We start from the raw sequence: 18284 nt of genomic DNA, 5'->3' as shown, positions 1-18284 counted from the left end.
ACTCACTGTCGGTGTGTCTGGATAGTCCTGGAGGAAAAAGCATCGTATCATAATTTCCGTTTGATGCTAAATCTGGTGTTGGCATAGATAAGGGTTTTTTTTCCTCTCGATTCAGCAGACAATTATGAAACTGTTTGCAATGTAAACGAAACGGGTTCTGGAAGTTTTGATTGCCGAAGGAATGAAAATACCGATTTAAATAGTTTCTGACTGTTTTCAAATCACTGGTTGTTATCTGAAAAATTAATGCCTTGTTTTTACTTCATCTGTTTCCAGGTAAAACAAATAAGAGGGTTTTTTCATCGATCTAAACCAATTTCGGTAAGCACAAATTGTAGGCTGGTTCTTTGTAATTACAATCAACTCTCAGTAAATCGAAATCTAAGTTATATATTTCAATGAAATGAAAGTAGAGCGATCTATAGATTCTACCTGCACCATGCTACGGACGAGTTTAAGTCGGTCTCATTAGGAATGGGCTGCTAGAATCACAATAACGCCAACCAGCAAAAACAGCTCCAATAAATCGACCATCAAATTATGACACGCCCGAGCCCGCAGTCACGTTCTCCGGAGCATATCACTTTTGCGTCCGTGGCACAAAAACGCGCGAACACAAGGTCAGATGTCAATCAGGATTGTGTATCGCCATCGTCGTTGTCCCTTGTCCCCTTCGGGCTACTCCCAGAGGCGCGCAATCAATCCTTGCCGGCTGCTCAGCGGGGGCACTGTGTCGTACAGTATCGGTCAAACGAATATCACCTCGAAATTTTCAAAGAGCTGCAACTTTTTCGCATAAACAGGAAATTTCCTGAAATCTTGCCTGATGGTTAAATATCCAAAACTTATCGGTATAGCTTTGAGCTTTATTGGCAGAATCCGTATGAAATTTGGTATATATTTTTCGAAACTACAATTTCTCGAAGCATTATAAACAAAATGATCTAAAATTATGCTCAATTTTAGATACAACAGGGATCTTTTATATGCTTTTCAAATAACTAAAATCTATTTAGCACGATCAAATTTACATCCGTTTTATTTTCTCCTCTTAGTCCAAATCATGGTCTACAGAACCCTAATAAAACCAAAATTGTTACTTGGGTATATCACCTCACTTTTGCACAACAGTTTGAACTGATTTGAAACTTCACTCACACCCGGAAATTGTAAAGCGTTTTTTTTTTACATCCGGAAATTTGGAATTTTGTTGGAATGAAAAAAAAAAGCTACCGGGTGAAATACTTTTGCCCGGTACTGTACATTTGGAGTCGAGTCAGAAATCAGATTACTCTAATGGCTCAGCTGCTTCCAACAAACTGAATCGCCCTGCCGCAGTCTCCCTTAGAATGTTCGCGTTGGCTTGATTTCGTATGCAATGCTAGTATCGTTCTGGATTTCCGGGGAAGTGAATAGAGTGCGTCTTCTTCTTCTTATTTTCCTTTATTTAACGTTGGTCTCTGTTCCGCAATCTAGTGCCAATCACCGACGGACATCGATTGCCATCCATTGACGGCAATCCAATGAGCAGTAAGGCAGCTTCCACACCTGGGTCTTGACCAACGGCTTTACTTCCCTTCCGAAAGAAGACGTGACCAGAGATTTTTATGCCTCAGAAAAATCCCACCAACCTCGGCTGGGATTGAACCCAGAACCATTGGGGTGAGAAAGCAGTCACGCTTACCACTACACCACCGGCGCCGGCAAAGAGCGTCTTGAAGCGCCATGAATCCTGGCACTTTTTGTGGAAGCATTTTATGCTGGATTGTTATAGGGTAAACGCTCCTATATTGGTCATGCTTTGCCGATATACAACGATTTTTTACAAGACTGAGGTCTTGAGTTCTGTTATGATTGTTGATTCAAATCATATTCATCAGGGCACAAAGAGACACGAAGATTGTGATTCAATCGTTTTTCTGAGGTATGACCAAAAAAGAAACCTATGACCTAAAAGAAACTGTTCTGTGGAACAAAGAGCTGAAAATGAAAGTAATGAAAGTAAATTAACTGTAAATCAAAATTAAACCCTAATGAGCCGAAGGAAATGGTTTGTCCTCTTTTTGGCCATCAGATGTCACTGCTGTTGTTTGTGATGACATCTGTCGGAAATTACGCATAAATAGCTTTCCATTAGTTGTTGACAGAGGCAGGCATGGAAAATCATTTGCATTCATTTCGTGCATTCATTTACATTCATTTGCCCCTAACTTTTTTCATCAACAGAACTCCGCAAAATATTGTATGGAGCTTTGTAGGTTTTTTTTATCAGCTACAACTTTTGTTAACAACTCAAATCCGTATGCATGACGAATCAGAGCGAACAGAATCCACTACTGTTTTTCAGTGAATGCATTTTACATTCACTGAAAAACCGTAACAAGTTCTGCCCGCTCTAATTCATGATACATAAGAGATACATATTTGAGTTATGGGCAATAGTTCACAGTTCGAAAAAGTAATGTAAATTTCTGTGCAGTATGATGCACATAAATGAAGCGTCACATTTCATATAAGTTTACATTATATATCATGTAAAGTTCTGAGACATTTCATGCAATGTAGCAAATATTGTATACAGAAGCCCATTGTTGTAAACAACATTGTTTACAAGTTGCTCGGTTGCGTGAAATGAATTACAAGTTTACATGAATGAATCTTTACATCACTATTAAAATTCAGATTTTTTATCTGTGTTGTAGCTAATAACAAAACCTACTAAAGCTCTATACATCATTTTCCGGAATGCTGTTGATGAAAAAAGTTTGAGGCAAATGAATGTAAATAAATGCATGAAATGAATGTAAATGACTTTCCATGCCTGAACAGGGGACAATGCAGTCAATAATCCTAGAAATATGCATTTAGATTAAACAGAGTAGGCTGCGCTTGTGAACGAACATGACGTTCGTTTTTTTTTCTCTGAGTTTTTTATGCTCCGGTTAACATTTTCAACGATGGCCAAGAAAGCGATTTTCCATTTCAAAAGGAATCAAACCATCTATATAGGAGAGCCCCTGCGAGAACTGCATTCCATCCCCCAATGGATACTGTCTGTACTGACTGTGATTTGCCGCTGACATACGGTTTCGAAAACGAAGAGGAACTTTTATTGGAACCAAGATATTCCATTGTTCGTCGTATTTGCGTCAAGGAATTGCAAGTTGCTGGACCTGATACTTGGCTACCTACACTCTGGGACGGGACTTGACAATCGGGTAGCGATTTCGAGCCAATTTGCTGTCAAATACGAGCCAATTTGCTGTCAAATACGGGCCAATTTGCTGTCAAATACGGGCCAATTTGCTGTCAAATACGAGCCAGTTTCTGATTGGTCGATTTGACAGTAGCAATCGTGGAATAAAAAGGACAGAGGGATCAATCTTGCTGGCAGTGATGCCGGAATCAATGTTAACGTCAATGGCGTTGTTAATTGTTTATATTTGCGAAAGGAAAGTTGAGCAATCGAGTGCATTGCGTGTTTTAAGCGATGGATATTGTTGTATGTTTATGGTTGTTTTTATTGTGTCGAGCAAAAATTATGTACAAGCTGCTAAACTGCGATAGAAACTCTGAATAAAATCCAAATTAAAATAGAAAAAAATATTTTACATTCCTGGCATCATTGGTCAACTCCGCCAAACCCCACGCACAACTTTCCGAAGGGTATTGTTCAAAAACATTAAGAAGAGTGAGAAGCTCGATTGTCAAGTCCCGTTCCGGCTCCCTTCATCATCGAATTTTACAATCTAGAGTATAATCTGATTCTGAAGGGGCTTATTTCCCTTTAAAAAAAAGTAAAATACAACCCTGCAACTTGTCAACCGTTTTCTTGCTCTCTTATCTGTTTTTTGATAGAATTTTCGTTGGTGGCGAGGGGTGTAGCTCTTCCCTTTTATGAAATATTCCGTAAGCAACGTCGGACTATGCGTGAAACATGGCGGACTGCATACTATCTCTTCACTCCGCCGAAAGTTCCCATAATATACTGTCAATCTTTGCTTGAAGAGAAAAATTTTCTACGGTGCCGTGTGAAGGCGAATAAAAGTCGTGTCGAGACCAGCCTTGTAAGCGGTCACCGTAGTCGACACATTTCCTGTGATAATCGACTGCCTTTGCTTCCGACACTTGCAAAACAAGCTTTCAAATTACAGTACCAAACTAAAATGTCATACGGCAGGCTCTGTCATACGACACTGTCGTCGAAGGCCGTCACGAATGTATGTATTTTAGTTTTTCTCATAATAAGAGCAAATGATGATGTGCTTGTCTGAATTCTGAAAATAGCAAGCAACGATGTCCTAGTAATAACATGTTTGATCAGAAATGGTTTAATTTACACCAAATTGAGGAATTAGACCGAAATCACATATGTCATATGATAGTAGTTTAATAATTTTCTTTTTGCTCAAATGTTGTTCCATCGTTTGCGTTGTGTAAGGGAGACGACGCTCTCTTCCCCGTCAGCTCGATGATGATCAGGCCTTCAACGTGCTCATCAATAAGCACGTAATCCATAAGTCGTCGTACTTGTCCAGCTTTATAAAGGAAACTACGGTTAAAGCGTGGCTTTCTTATTAGATTACGACACCACTGTACCGCCACTACGGGATCACAATTGATCAGATCGCCATAGATGGTCTTGAAACCCCTGCAGTGGATCCTAAAATTGAGCTGGAAACCATTGCCTTGGATAATGAGACAGAATTGCTGCTTGGGCAATAGGAAACGCTTCTTTGGAATGAGGACAAATGCCTGGAGACCACTCCCGCGCAAAACAGGTTTCTTCTGTCATTAATATATGACGAGCACGGCGAAGAGATAGCTTTTCCTGCCCTATGTTTCGGCCATCTACGGAAATTCAAACCAGGGGTTTGGGTGACATATTGCATGATGGCATCCAGTGAAACTCGTCGTCAAGACAGGCGTGTGGCCAAACCACAACATTTGTTGTAAAGGGTGATACGGTCAAAATTTGGTCAATATCAACTTGACGTATTTCTTTCAATTTTGCATTTAAAAAACCTGAACACCCCTCATTTTGAAGGTGTGTGTGTGTAGAATGTTGCTCCTATTTTGATTTTGGAATTCACTCTTCATTTGTCAAAATGCCGTCCAAGCAAGAAGAGCAGCGTATCAAAATTTTGCTCGCGCATCGCGAAAATCCGAGCTACTCGCACGCAAAGTTGGCAAAATCGCTAAAAGTTGCCAAATCAACCGTTACAAATGTAATTAAAGTGTTTGGGGAACGTTTGTCGACAGCTAGGAAGTCTGTATCGGGGGAAAATAGAAAACCGGAAGCCGCTGAGACGACAAAGAGAGTTGCCGGTAGTTTGAAGCGAAACCCTAACCTCTCTCTCCGAGATGCCGCAAATAAGCTGGGTGTATCGTCTACAACCGTGCATCGAGCCAAAAAACGAGCCGGACTATCGACTTACAAGAAGGTAGTGACTCCAAATCGCGATGATAAACAAAATACGACGGCCAAAGCGCGATCCCGGAGGCTGTACACGACGATGCTGACGAAGTTTGACTGCGTGGTAATGGACGACGAAACCTACGTCAAAGCCGACTACAAGCAGCTTCCGGGACAGGAGTTTTATACGGCAAAAGGAAGGGGAAAGGTAGCAGATGTTTTCAAGCACATGAAACTGTCAAAGTTCGCAAAGAAATATCTGGTTTGGCAAGCCACCTGTACCTGTGGCTTGAAAAGCAGCATTTTCATAGCTTCCGGGACTGTCAACCAAGAAATTTACGTGAAAGAGTGTTTGAATAAACGTCTGCTGCCTTTCCTGAAGAAACACGGTTGTTCCGTACTGTTTTGGCCGGATTTGGCATCTTGCCATTACGGTAAAAAGGCCATGGAGTGGTACGCCGCCAACAACGTGCAGGTGGTTCCAAAGGACAAGAACCCTCCCAACACGCCAGAGCTCCGCCCAATTGAGAAATACTGGGCTATTGTCAAGCGGAACCTAAAGAAGACCAAAAAAACTGCTAAGGGCGAGCAGCAGTTCAAGGCAAACTGGCTTTCTGCGGCGAAGAAGGTGGACAAGGTGGCTGTACAAAATCTGATGGCAGGGGTCAAGCGTAAGGCCCGGCAATTCGGATTTGGAAAAGCGGAAGCCTAACTGAATATTTTTCCTGAATTTTATACTAATTGAACTTGAAAAAGAAATTTAATTTGATTTTTTAAATAAACGATTTCACCGATTTACACGCGTTTTCCCTTGACCAAATTTTGACCGTATCACCCATTATATGACAATGAAAGTTCTTCGCTTTAGAGTTTCCGAAGGCTTGCAATGCATTTTTAAGTTCCCGGGGACCGTAAACATCACACGTGTCAACCTTAAGGACCGCCTTATTCATGGAGCAGTGCATTGAGTGAAATCTATCCTTCCTCAAATCAATACCGAATTCAGTACAGTATTGGCAACAAAGGAAGAGAAATTTGTTCACCATGATGTGACAATTGGGAAAGTCTACGATGTTCCTCACACTCAGTGCAAATGAGATGATGTGACCACATTTGTTGAATCTCCTACATCGATTGTCAGAAGGACACAATGACAATGACTTAACAGATCCTATCCAGGAATTGACTGCACTACAAAGAGCAACTCTGATCAACGTCCAGTCACGTGCTGTGTGTACTTCAACAAGCTGGTTGACACGATTGAATTTCAGCACCGTTGAAGTCCTCACGCGCACATCTTGCTATGGCTGAACAAGGATCGCTGGGAAGCAATTAGTGAAAGTATGCCAAAAACTACAGGTGCAACAGTATCATGGTATTCATGTCTGTACTACCATCGGCCCTTTTCAGGGCCACAAAGATTTTCCAAAAGAGTTAAAGTTCTGAACATGTCCCAACTAAAATTCATATCAAAAGCTTCTTTTGAGGGCAATCATAGTCATTGTAATGAGTATAAACAGAGAGAACCCCGATCAAATTCCTATTCCTACACAAAACACAACCTCCTGCTGCAATTAACAAATAACATTTATTATATAAGACCACGTAGTCCGACGTCACCATTGCGTACAATCCCAGAGGGCTGTCCCTAGTAGTTTTTCAAAAGTTCTTTCATCGGTTTATCATTTAACCTAAAATATCACCTTAGAACTAAAAAAAAATATCACCATCGACTAAAAAAAATCCGTAGAATTCCGTAGATTTGAATAAGTCTACGGAATTTCATAGAAAAAAATCTGGCATCTTTCCTCGTCTACGCTGACTGCCGTCAGAATGCAATCCACCTTCTGCAGCGAATCATCATGCGAAAACTCTGGTTCCTTCCAGCTAGCGAAGAGGCGTTTTATTTGTCAGTAGAAGGAATCCTTATCGAGCACGATATTCAACATTTTCGGGGCCTGTGCGATTGCAAACCTAAACATTCAAACTGTCAGAAATACTGGGTTGCCAAATATACCATACTATTCGTATTTTTAGAAAAATCGCGGCCTGCTCTATGCTCAGCTCTGCCGGCACACTAAGAAAAATGTTGACCAAAGATTGGTGTGCGGAATGACCTACCCCTTGATCTAAACCCATGCAATATGGGTATCTACGGAATGGGCTCGATGAGTGGAATCTTGAATATGGAGTACAAATCTGGGATCCATATCATGCATCCAGAAACGTTAGATCAGATTCGCCTTACGACAGCTTCCATGGACCAATCCCGATAACCTACCACCATACGAACACAAATGTGGGCTTATTGGACTGCTTTCTGAAGAGACTAACTTTTTTTGACATGACTAGTAATCATATTGACTGCAGTAGTGTGCACCGGGACATCAACTTCTACGCTCCAGTCCATCGTCACTGCAATTTGTATCTCTTGTGGACTTTTGGACACCATACTGCTATAACAACCCACTCGACAAATGTCGCAAACTGTTGAATGATGTGTGTGATGCTTTTGATTTTAATATTAGTAAACTAGTTTTTAAGAATCGAATTAAGTCCCGATAATTCAAAATGTGTGGTGATTATTGTTGAAGTCAAATTGAAGAATTCACTTTCTTAGAGCAGTCCGTAGCATACAGCTAAAAAACTTGAAATAATTTTGGTAGTCTCTATTAAATTTATAGTTAATTTATCGACTCACATTAATAATTCTCTTAATGTGGTTCCAAACAAATTCCTTCAATCAACTTTGTCTGCGCCTAGATAAATATTTTTAAGTCAAGGTTAAGGTTTAACAAAAACTATTCATTGTTACTTACGAATAAGTCAATAGTAATTTATAATTCACTTTATTTTTAATTATTCCTACACAAGGTTGCAAAGACTCATTTCAGCTAAAACAATGTTTTTCTAAATTATGAAATAATTAGATGCCATGATCAAATTTTGAATTGGTAGGATACAAGAAGAGGTTGCAAAGAATGTGTTTGACATATTAAACCTGTTTATTTCACTTCATGAGAGTCACAATCAGCGATTTTTCACAAACTCACTCACTCACTCACTCACTCACTCAGCGATCAGCAAATCGCTGATTGTGACTCATAGAAAGCAAAATTTACAGGTTTTATGTTTCCAACGCATACTTTGTAACCTCTTCTTGTAAGTTACAAGTAAAACATGCCATCATACCATCTTTTGGTTTTATTATTCCGAAAAACATTATTTTAGCTGAAATGAGTCTTTGCAACCTTGTTCCTACACAGCAAAAAATTAATTTTAATATTACATCGAAGAGGATGCACTTCAATCATGTCGAAAATCTCAGGTAATTTTTATGGTCACAACAATAAACAAATGCAGTAAAAGCAGCGTAATGTCAGTTCATGCATTGTTTTAATGATAATTGTGTCCTTTTTGGCAAGTAATATTACACCATATTTTTGACTTGATTGATGTGCATCCAATTTGATGTGATATTAAAATTATTTTTTTGCTGTTTAGCTTTAGATTTCACAACTTTTGAGCAATTTTAGAATTTTTTAACTTTTCGATCCTTTTTTCACTTTGTGTCTGTGATCCCTCTTCTTCTTGGTTGATCCCTAACGTCAACCTTTCCGGTTGACAACTGTCACGTGCCATGACGTTTCCTCCTCACATAAATTTCCTACCGGTGCGCCCAACAATTCTCCCTCCCGTAACTCTTGTCCGGGACCATGTCTCTGGCCAGATTTACTCCTTCATCACCTTCATCACCGCAACTTCATCACCGCAACTTCATCACCGCAACTTCATCACCGCAACTTCATCACCGCAAGCTTGGCGACAGCACGTCGATACACTCCCTTTGATGTTCTCACCAGTGCTCGTCGTGCTCTTCCATCAACGCCTTGAATAACCTTTTCCCCAACTCCTCCGATCCAGGTTCTACGGTTGTTCCCATCGACTACATACACCAGTTCTCCTTCTTGGATTGGTGTCTGCTTTCCGTGCCACTTGGTACGATGATTGATGGTAGGTATGTACTCCTTCAGCCACCCCTGCCACAGCATATCCGCCTGCTCCTGGGACCGCTTGTAGTTGTCCCGCAACGCTTCGGCCGAATTTGTCGGTACGTGAGCCTCTTCACGCCCTCCAGCAGGTAAACCGCGGAGGAAGTGATTCGGCGTGAGGGCTTCGATAACTGTTGATTCCTGTGGTACATATGTGAGCGGCCGAGAATTCACCATGTCTTCAGCTTCAGCCAGCACAGTGAGTAAGTGCTTCTTTCGCCGATCTAACTAATCCCTCCCAAATGCCACCCATTTGCAGCGCTGCAGGTGGATTGAAGGTCCACTGGGTCCTGGCAACGGTGAAAACGTTTGCACACTCCAGATCGATACGACGCACCTCTTGTTCCAGCTCCTTGCTGGCCGCTTGGAAATTCGTGCCGTTGTCTGAAAAGAACTTCAGTGGTGCAAATAAATCGCCTGATTGCCAACACGCATGACTGGCCGCTTAGGCTATGAGCGACTTCCATGTGGATTGCCCGGGCCGCTAGGCAGGTGAACAGGCAAATCAATCTCTTCTCCGATCGTCGTCCAACCGTGACGATCCCTACATAGCTAAACGGACATAGCTGTGGAGTGTGGCGTTGTACAGGCAAAGGTGCCATCCTGGGAACTGCTGGTTGGCACTTGTTGATTTTGCACCACGCACAGCTCTTCATCGCCTGCAGCACTGCCGCTCGAATGTTCTGGACGTAGAAACGTTGCCTAGGTTCGTTCACCACTGTCTCACGGTTTCCGTGGCCGAACTTTCTATGGTAGTGAAAAAGAAGTTTGGAGGTGACGTCGTGGCCCTTTGGAAGCACAATGGGGAACTGCTGCTCGAAGGCGATGGAATATGCATGGGCCGACCGCCCTTCCATTCGAATTACCCCGAATTCATCAAGAAAAGGGGACAATTTGTTTAGTGAACTCGATTGTGCAATGTTGTGCCACTTAGCCTGCGGCAGCTCACGATTCTTCAGCAACGTCTTGACTTCATCCGAAAATCCTTCTTGCTGCACAGTTTTCCACATGTAGTTCTCCGCTTGTCGATGTTCTTCGCACTTCAGGGGGATCTTCATTGCCAACAATGAAGTTTTCAGCAACTTCTCCAACTCGGGTGTGACTTTAATAGTTTTGATTGGCAGCATCTTCTCCTTTCTGCGGCAGTTCGAAATGAATCGGAACACGCAAGCCACGCATCTCATCAAGGCACTCCAGCGTGAAAAACGAGTGGTGTCTACTAGCAGCTTTTTTTTCCCTTGATTTGTTTTCCGTCGATCTTGTTTTCCGTGCTGAGCACCAATGCTACCGACGCCAGGAAGGCAGCTCCCACACCTGGACCCTACCTATCGACCCATCAACTCATGAACCGGGGACCAACGGCTTTACTTCCCTTCCGAAGGAAGGCGTGATCAGAGATGTTATGCCTCAGAACATCCCGGCGGTGCCGACTGGGATTGAACCTAGGCCTGCTGGGGTGAGAGGTAATCACGCTTACCACTACACCACCGGCACCGCTTACTAGCAGCTAAGGGAACGAAATTTCGTAGAAAAAATGATACGCCCGCAGCTCTGCTTCCACATTTGGTGTGGCCATTCTTCTTCGGGATAATACAGAAAATCAGGACCATTGCCCAATTGCCACTAGTTTCTAATGGTTGACCGATGTTTCCCCATTTAGTTAGCACGTCGGCTATGTTATTCTTCGACGGGACCCAGCTCCATTCAGTTCTATTTCTTTTGGAGTAGCAATGTGAGCGTAGTCTTTACCTTGGTAGTCTTCAATTTTCTTCTACACGTTCTGCTGCAGTTCCGGATTTCTTGCTAATTTACGCTCCAGACTTTTCATGCACTTCAGCACCATCGGGAAGCTGTCTGGTAGTTGCGGGTTGTCGTTCTTCCATAAGAGGCCCGTCTCAAAGCGGTCTCCAATGGTTGTATTCGAAGAAGTTCTTGTAGGCCCTGGTCTGTTAGTTCACCAGATACGTGATGGCCAGGGAAACCTGCTGACGGATCGTCGTTTCCTTGAGAGCCGTATATTGTCCAGTCAAGTTTCGTCCGCACTGCAATTTATTCGACGAAATTGCCTCCGTGTTCACTACAATCAACCATGGTGGACCACGGAACTTAGGAACCTCCGAAACAGGTTACGGAAAGCAAGGAAACGTCTTTTCAAAAAACGGACTGAGGAAAACAGGCGATTACTTCACGACATGGAGGAGCACTACACCAGCCGGTTGAACACAGTTTTCCATGAATATGTATTGCGCATTGAGTCGGAGGCAAAGCGGGATCCATCGTCTTTTTGGACCTACGAAACTTAGGCGGAATGGCGGTATACCACTCGATGTGTCCTATAAAGAAGCTCGTGCTGACTCCGCGGAAGAAGCTTCTGATCTCTTCGCACAATTCTTCAAGGATGTTTTTCGACTACACCCCCGCTCATTCTCCGGATGATCGTCGTGACTGGATGAGCAGCATAGCTCATTACAACTTGCATTTGCCGCAGTTGGATGTATCTGTTGAAGAAGTGATGAAAGTTCTTTCATCTGTAGATCCTTCTAAAGGCCCTGGGCCAGACTGTTTGCCGCCATCATTCATTAAGAAATTTTCTGCATCTCTCGCTTCACCTGTGTCGATTATCTTCAATCGTTCGCTAGTTAGTGGTGTTTTCCCCACAATGTGGAAGGTTGCGTCCATCACACCTATTCACAAAGCTGGAAACATCCACAACGTTGAAAATTATCGCGGAATTTCGATTCTAAGCTGCCTCCCAAAAGCTCTGGAGAAGATCGTATATGAGGTCGTATATCAAGCGGTTAGGCCAATAATTACCGAACATCAGCACGGCTTCGTGAGGAAACGCTCTACAACAACCAACTTAATGGTGTTTGTCAACTCGCTGATCAACTCCATTGAAAAACGACGACAAGTTGATGCGATCTACGTGGACTTCAGTTAGGCGTTCGATAGGGTTCCACATGCGCTTGCAGTGGACAAAATGAGGTGTATGGGATTACCTAATTGGGCCACGAAGTGGCTACAGTCTTACTTAACTGACCGCTCAGCCTATGTGAGCATTAACGGTGTTAATTCGCCTAGTTTCGAGATACCCTCTGGTGTTCCCCAAGGTAGCCATTTGGGGCCTTTAATTTTCATCCTGTTCGTGAACGATCTGTGTAGTCGACTGTGTTTTTCGAAACTTATGTTCGCCGATGACTTAAAGATCTTTCGTACAATTAAGTCAAGACTTGACTGTTGTGCACTCCAGAAGGATATTGATTCCCTTTTGCGCTGGTGTACATTGAACGGTATGCAGGTTAATGTCACAAAATGCTGCGCAATATCTTTTAGCCGTTCACGCGAGCCCTTACGACATGACTATAGGATAGGACTCAGTAGTTTGCTCTTCGTTTCTTCAGTTAAGGATTTGGGTGTTATCATCGACTCTAAAGTCAGATTCAATGAGCACATCTCCATGATAACTGCTAAAGCATTCGCCACATTAGGTTTCTTGAAACGAAACACAAACGCATTACAGGACATCTACGCGCTGAAATCACTATACTGTGCTCTCGTCCGCAGTCTTCTAGAGTATGCTGTTGTTATGTGGGTACCCTTTTACGCTATTCAAGTCAGGCACGTAGCCATGGAGGGGGGCTATGGGGCTGAAGCCCCCCCCCCCAATTATTATAATCATGTGATAAAAAAATCTGACCCAAGATAATAGATATCTGTTACCTGTACTGTACAGGGTAAATAGATATCCATTACCTAAGTAAGGTTTTTTTATTTTTCATATTATTTTAAATTAATTTATGGACGAGGCTTCAGGCCTATAGCCCCCTCTAAAATGAGACTCGGGCTGTACCTATATAGTGTGCATGAACAATTTATGTTTGCAGCGATTCTGTTAAAGATCATGGGACCATCGAGTTTTTATGAAAGATCAGCCTCGTTTCACTTCCGTAGGAACTAGGGTGTAGACCCAATTTGTAGCCTTCTAAACACAATCCGCACTGTACCCCTCTTTTTCAAGCAGGATTTCATACAAAATAGAATGTTTCTACAACAAATGACTTCTTAATTTATTTACCTTTCCATATGTACCATTGGATTTAATAAAGAGTCACACATTGTTTCTATTTAGATTTTAACTCTTTAATTGTTCAAAATTCAAAATAAATTACTTTTCGTTTTAACCCAGGTGCTCAAGCCACCTAGTAACTTATCTGTTGCAATTTTTATGATATAAATCTAAGTGATTTTACATTGTTCCTGCCTTAGAAATTCAGTATTTTAAACAGGTCTTCTAAACCTGCATGTCAGTATAACAATTCACACCAAAACTAAAACTATATCTTATCTATGTATAAAGGTAATTAATCGTTGCAATTGAAGATTGCAACGATTTTTCCTTAAAATTATTAATCATTTTGTTGGACATTTCTAGATATAGCTGAAATTAGGGCATAACAGCTTTTGTAAACAATGGCTTCTCTCGATGATTTTTCGAAAGACATGACTCTTCCTGGCAAATTAACATTACCATCGAATAGGGGAAGACTTCCCCTACCCGATGGATAAGTTGATTTGTGTAGGGGTGCTTTGAGTTGCTAGAAATCTACGAGAGAATTCATTGTTTACAAAAGCTGTTACGCCCAAATTCCAGCTCTATCTAGATGTGTTCTAAAGTCTCAACATTCAAAATTCTATGTACTTCGGTAGTACTGTTCTAGGGAGGCAATTTCAAAATCATCTTCTAGACCATATTGGCACAGTATAAAGCAGGACCGGTCTAAAAACTTATTTAAATATTAGAAGTTTATTCTCCAGGCAAAGTATGCATTTTCTGTTTATAAAAGGATACAAACATCTTATTTATTTATTACATCAATGTGATCTTTCAACACAACCACTTTCAATAGGATTACAATCTAAATATGTGGACCTCATATCGGCTCTTAATCATGCGAACAGTATAATACAGGTTTTTAAGGAGAGACGAGCTGACGGTGGAGCAAAATTTGCTGAAATTTTTAATGCAACCTCAAAGCTGCATATGTCTGTTTTCGAATGCGCAGTTACGACTACATTCACGTGCATCCAAGCAAACAATACGTGCAAATCAATCAGTAGAAACACCAGAGGAATACTATCGAGGAGCAGTTTTCATTCCATGACTCGATGGATTGATCCAAAACATGATGGGACGTTTCACAAAAAATGATGACATCCTTCCGGTGTTCCAAATATTGTTGCCTGGTTTTACAGATATTGGAGAGTTATCCCAACTTGACAAACTTAACTGTTATCTCTGTGATTTCACCAGCGTGGTTGTCAGAGTTGCGACCTATCACAATCACGATCGCCAAACAGTTGATGGTAGTAACGCTTTGTACATTCCTATCAATGTGCTCGTCGAAGCTGACCATCCATCAAGTTGACGAAAGAAGTAAAAAGCAACTGGTGAATGTCGTCTTCTGTTGTGATCCATCACCGATCTGGTCATTCCCGACAATCACGACACTCATCTGTGCTCGTTTTGAAGCAGTTGCTGCTTTGCTTGCTTATTTGAGTGTGTTGGTGAGTGAGCCCAACAGCTTCCGTTTCATGTTGCCTGCTTTGTTTGTAACTCACACAGTCGCACCTGCCGAGACGAACTTGGAATGCGTAGGCATTGTTTTCATTTTCTTCTGTCACTTCGCTTTTTCTCATCATCGTGCAGAATTCTTCACTGTTTTCGTTATGCTTTTCATCATCAGCAGCGAGTGTAACGTTTTGCTTGTGAGCAGCGACCATTACTGGTGATTGTTGTTTGCCATAGCTCTAACTCTCAGAGCGTGAGAAAACGATCTGTCAGCGATAGTCGGTTGATGCGAAGACGAGTGTCACGTGAGTGTCATGATATTTTGCATCACTGGCTGGTTGCAGGTAAAGGTGGAATACGAGCTCTGGTGCCGGACATCCATATATATTAACAAGAATTTTGAGGCATTTGGGCTGCTTGATAAATGTGACTCGACGTATTTTCCAACAATCAATGTTTTGTTGAAGATTTTGTTGACACTACCGGTCACTACAGCCAGTGTGGAAAGATATTTCTCCACACTGAAACGAATTAAAACTAATGGGAAACCAGCGACTTTCGGGTTTGGTTATAATATCAATTAGCTGCTTAGAGTAAAGCTAGAAGATTACTTTTGTAATAACCAGGTATAATGTCCAGGATATGGCTCTACGTTGTGTTTAATTTGTTGCTCAGATTTTTGGACAGCAGTTTGGAGATCGGCAACTGATTCAAATGAAGTAAAAGAATACATTTCTCATTCATTATTTATTACCTCTTTCAGGCAGCACCCTGATCGGAAGTCAAATTCAAACTTAAACTAATTGCATTAAACATTTGCACTTATATAGCTAACTGGAGCAATACAAAATATCACAGAATAACGATCAATTCAAAAACAAAACAAAAATACAGTGATGCTAAAACAAAAACTTAACATTCAGAATGATGAAGGCAACAATATTCGCTGTTCGTGTTTCGTATGGATCACATTGCTACCACTGCATCGAGGGATGTTTGTTATTTACCGCCTTAATAAATTTAAATGAATTAGGATCCGGTGCCGGTGATTTTACGATTCAACACCATTAAAATCTTAAAATAATTATGTTTTAAAAAATATGTAACAAATTTTTGTCTTTCTTAACAGAATGCAAATCTTGATCATCATTACCAACAGAAAACAATTAAAACTACAAATATTTTCTTGAATTTCATACATTTGTTTAATTTTTCTCATAACTGCGTATTAAAGAGTTTGAAAAATTATTATTTTACATTCTGATGGTTCATTAAAAATTCCGATCAAAGATTAAAAAGAATTAAAAAAAAAAAAAAATTGATGACACATGATTTTGAACGATTTTGGTTAAGGTAAAAAAAACAGTGTATCAATCGATGTTCAGTTAAAGGGTGATACGGTCAAAATTTGGTCAAGGGAAAACGCGTGCAAATCGGTGAAATCGTTTATTTAAAAAATCAAATTAAATTTCTTTTTCAAGTTCAATTAGTATAAAATTCAGGAAAAATATTCAGTTAGGCTTCCGCTTTTCCAAATCCGAATTGCCGGGCCTTACGCTTGACCCCTGCCATCAGATTTTGTACAGCCACCTTGTCCACCTTCTTCGCCGCAGAAAGCCAGTTTGCCTTGAACTGCTGCTCGCCCTTAGCAGTTTTTTTGGTCTTCTTTAGGTTCCGCTTGACAATAGCCCAGTATTTCTCAATTGGGCGGAGCTCTGGCGTGTTGGGAGGGTTCTTGTCCTTGGGAACCACCTGCACGTTGTTGGCGGCGTACCACTCCATGGCCTTTTTACCGTAATGGCAAGATGCCAAATCCGGCCAAAACAGTACGGAACAACCGTGTTTCTTCAGGAAAGGCAGCAGACGTTTATTCAAACACTCTTTCACGTAAATTTCTTGGTTGACAGTCCCGGAAGCTATGAAAATGCTGCTTTTCAAGCCACAGGTACAGATGGCTTGCCAAACCAGATATTTCTTTGCGAACTTTGACAGTTTCATGTGCTTGAAAACATCTGCTACCTTTCCCCTTCCTTTTGCCGTATAAAACTCCTGTCCCGGAAGCTGCTTGTAGTCGGCTTTGACGTAGGTTTCGTCGTCCATTACCACGCAGTCAAACTTCGTCAGCATCGTCGTGTACAGCCTCCGGGATCGCGCTTTGGCCGTCGTGTTTTGTTTATCATCGCGATTTGGAGTCACTACCCTCTTGTAAGTCGATAGTCCGGTTCGTTTTTTGGCTCGATGCACGGTTGTAGACGATACACCCAGCTTATTTGCGGCATCTCGGAGAGAGAGGTTAGGGTTTCGCTTGAAACTACCGGCAACTCTCTTTGTCGTCTCAGCGGCTTCCGGTTTTCGATTTCCCCCCGATCCAGACTTCCTGGCTGTCGACAAACGTTCCCCAAACACTTTAATAACATTTGTAACGGTTGATTTGGCAACTTTTAGCGATTTTGCCAACTTTGCGTGCGAGTAGCTCGGATTTTCGCGATGCGCGAGCAAAATTTTGATACGCTGCTCTTCTTGCTTGGACGGCATTTTGACAACTGAAGAGTGAATTCCAAAATCAAAATAGGAGCAACATTCTACACACACACACCTTCAAAATGAGGGGTGTTCAGGTTTTTTAAATGCAAAATTGAAAGAAATACGTCAAGTTGATATTGACCAAATTTTGATCGTATCACCCTTTAGGCGCACATTTTATAAATCATTGAAGTTTTTATGACATAAAATTAGCTCCCCCCGAAACCAAATGCTGGCTACGGGCCTATCAAGCTAACAGAATCGAAGCCATTCAGCGAAACTTCGTAAGATACGCTTTACGTGTTCTGCCCTGGAACAATTCGGTAAATTTGCCGCCTTACAAAGAACGGTGCAGGCTGATTGACCTGGACACGTTGGCAGCAAGGAGGAAACTAATTCAGCGACTCTTCATGTTTGGATTGCTTAACGGTGATGTGGATTGCAACTCTCTTGTGAGCCAAATCTACATCAATGCTCCTCAAAGAGTTCTACGTAGCTACACGCTTCTGTGGCAACCTACCCATCGGACCAACTATGTATTCAACGAACCGTGGACTTTGTGCTGTCGTGTGTTTAATGAAACGTTTGATGTACCTGAATTTAACATTAGTAAGTCTACTTACAGACATAGAATTCGACACCTAGCCTAGAAAATATCTGTACAACATTATGTTGAAGATTTAATTAAATAAATAAAAAAAAAAATCGGTTCACCAGGTTTGCC

The 18284-nt window shown here is 41.5% G+C and overlaps 2 protein-coding genes across 2 annotated transcripts in view; both read right to left on the bottom strand.

Moving 5' to 3' along the window:
• LOC135702598 (uncharacterized) overlaps positions 1 to 10652 on the bottom strand; it is a 46879-nt gene extending 36227 nt beyond the window's left edge. Inside the window, exons 1-3 of the mRNA XM_065223647.1 lie at positions 9911 to 10652; positions 9698 to 9852; positions 9277 to 9609 (exon numbers count right to left, since the gene is read on the bottom strand). Coding sequence (XP_065079719.1) covers positions 9277 to 9609; positions 9698 to 9852; positions 9911 to 10652 — 1230 coding nt within the window. The remainder of the gene's footprint in view (positions 1 to 9276; positions 9610 to 9697; positions 9853 to 9910) is intronic.
• Positions 1 to 18284, bottom strand: part of LOC135702540 (uncharacterized) — a 733060-nt gene that overhangs the window by 542688 nt on the left and 172088 nt on the right. The window lies entirely within an intron of this gene.

Source organism: Ochlerotatus camptorhynchus, unplaced genomic scaffold, assembly GCF_037179485.1.
Source record: "Ochlerotatus camptorhynchus isolate MF236.1 unplaced genomic scaffold, CSIRO-AGI_Acam_v1.1 ptg000193l, whole genome shotgun sequence".
Lineage (NCBI taxonomy): Eukaryota > Metazoa > Arthropoda > Insecta > Diptera > Culicidae > Ochlerotatus > Ochlerotatus camptorhynchus.
Note: the sequence above shows the minus strand (reverse complement) of the source record. Positions and strands in the feature narration are given on the sequence as shown.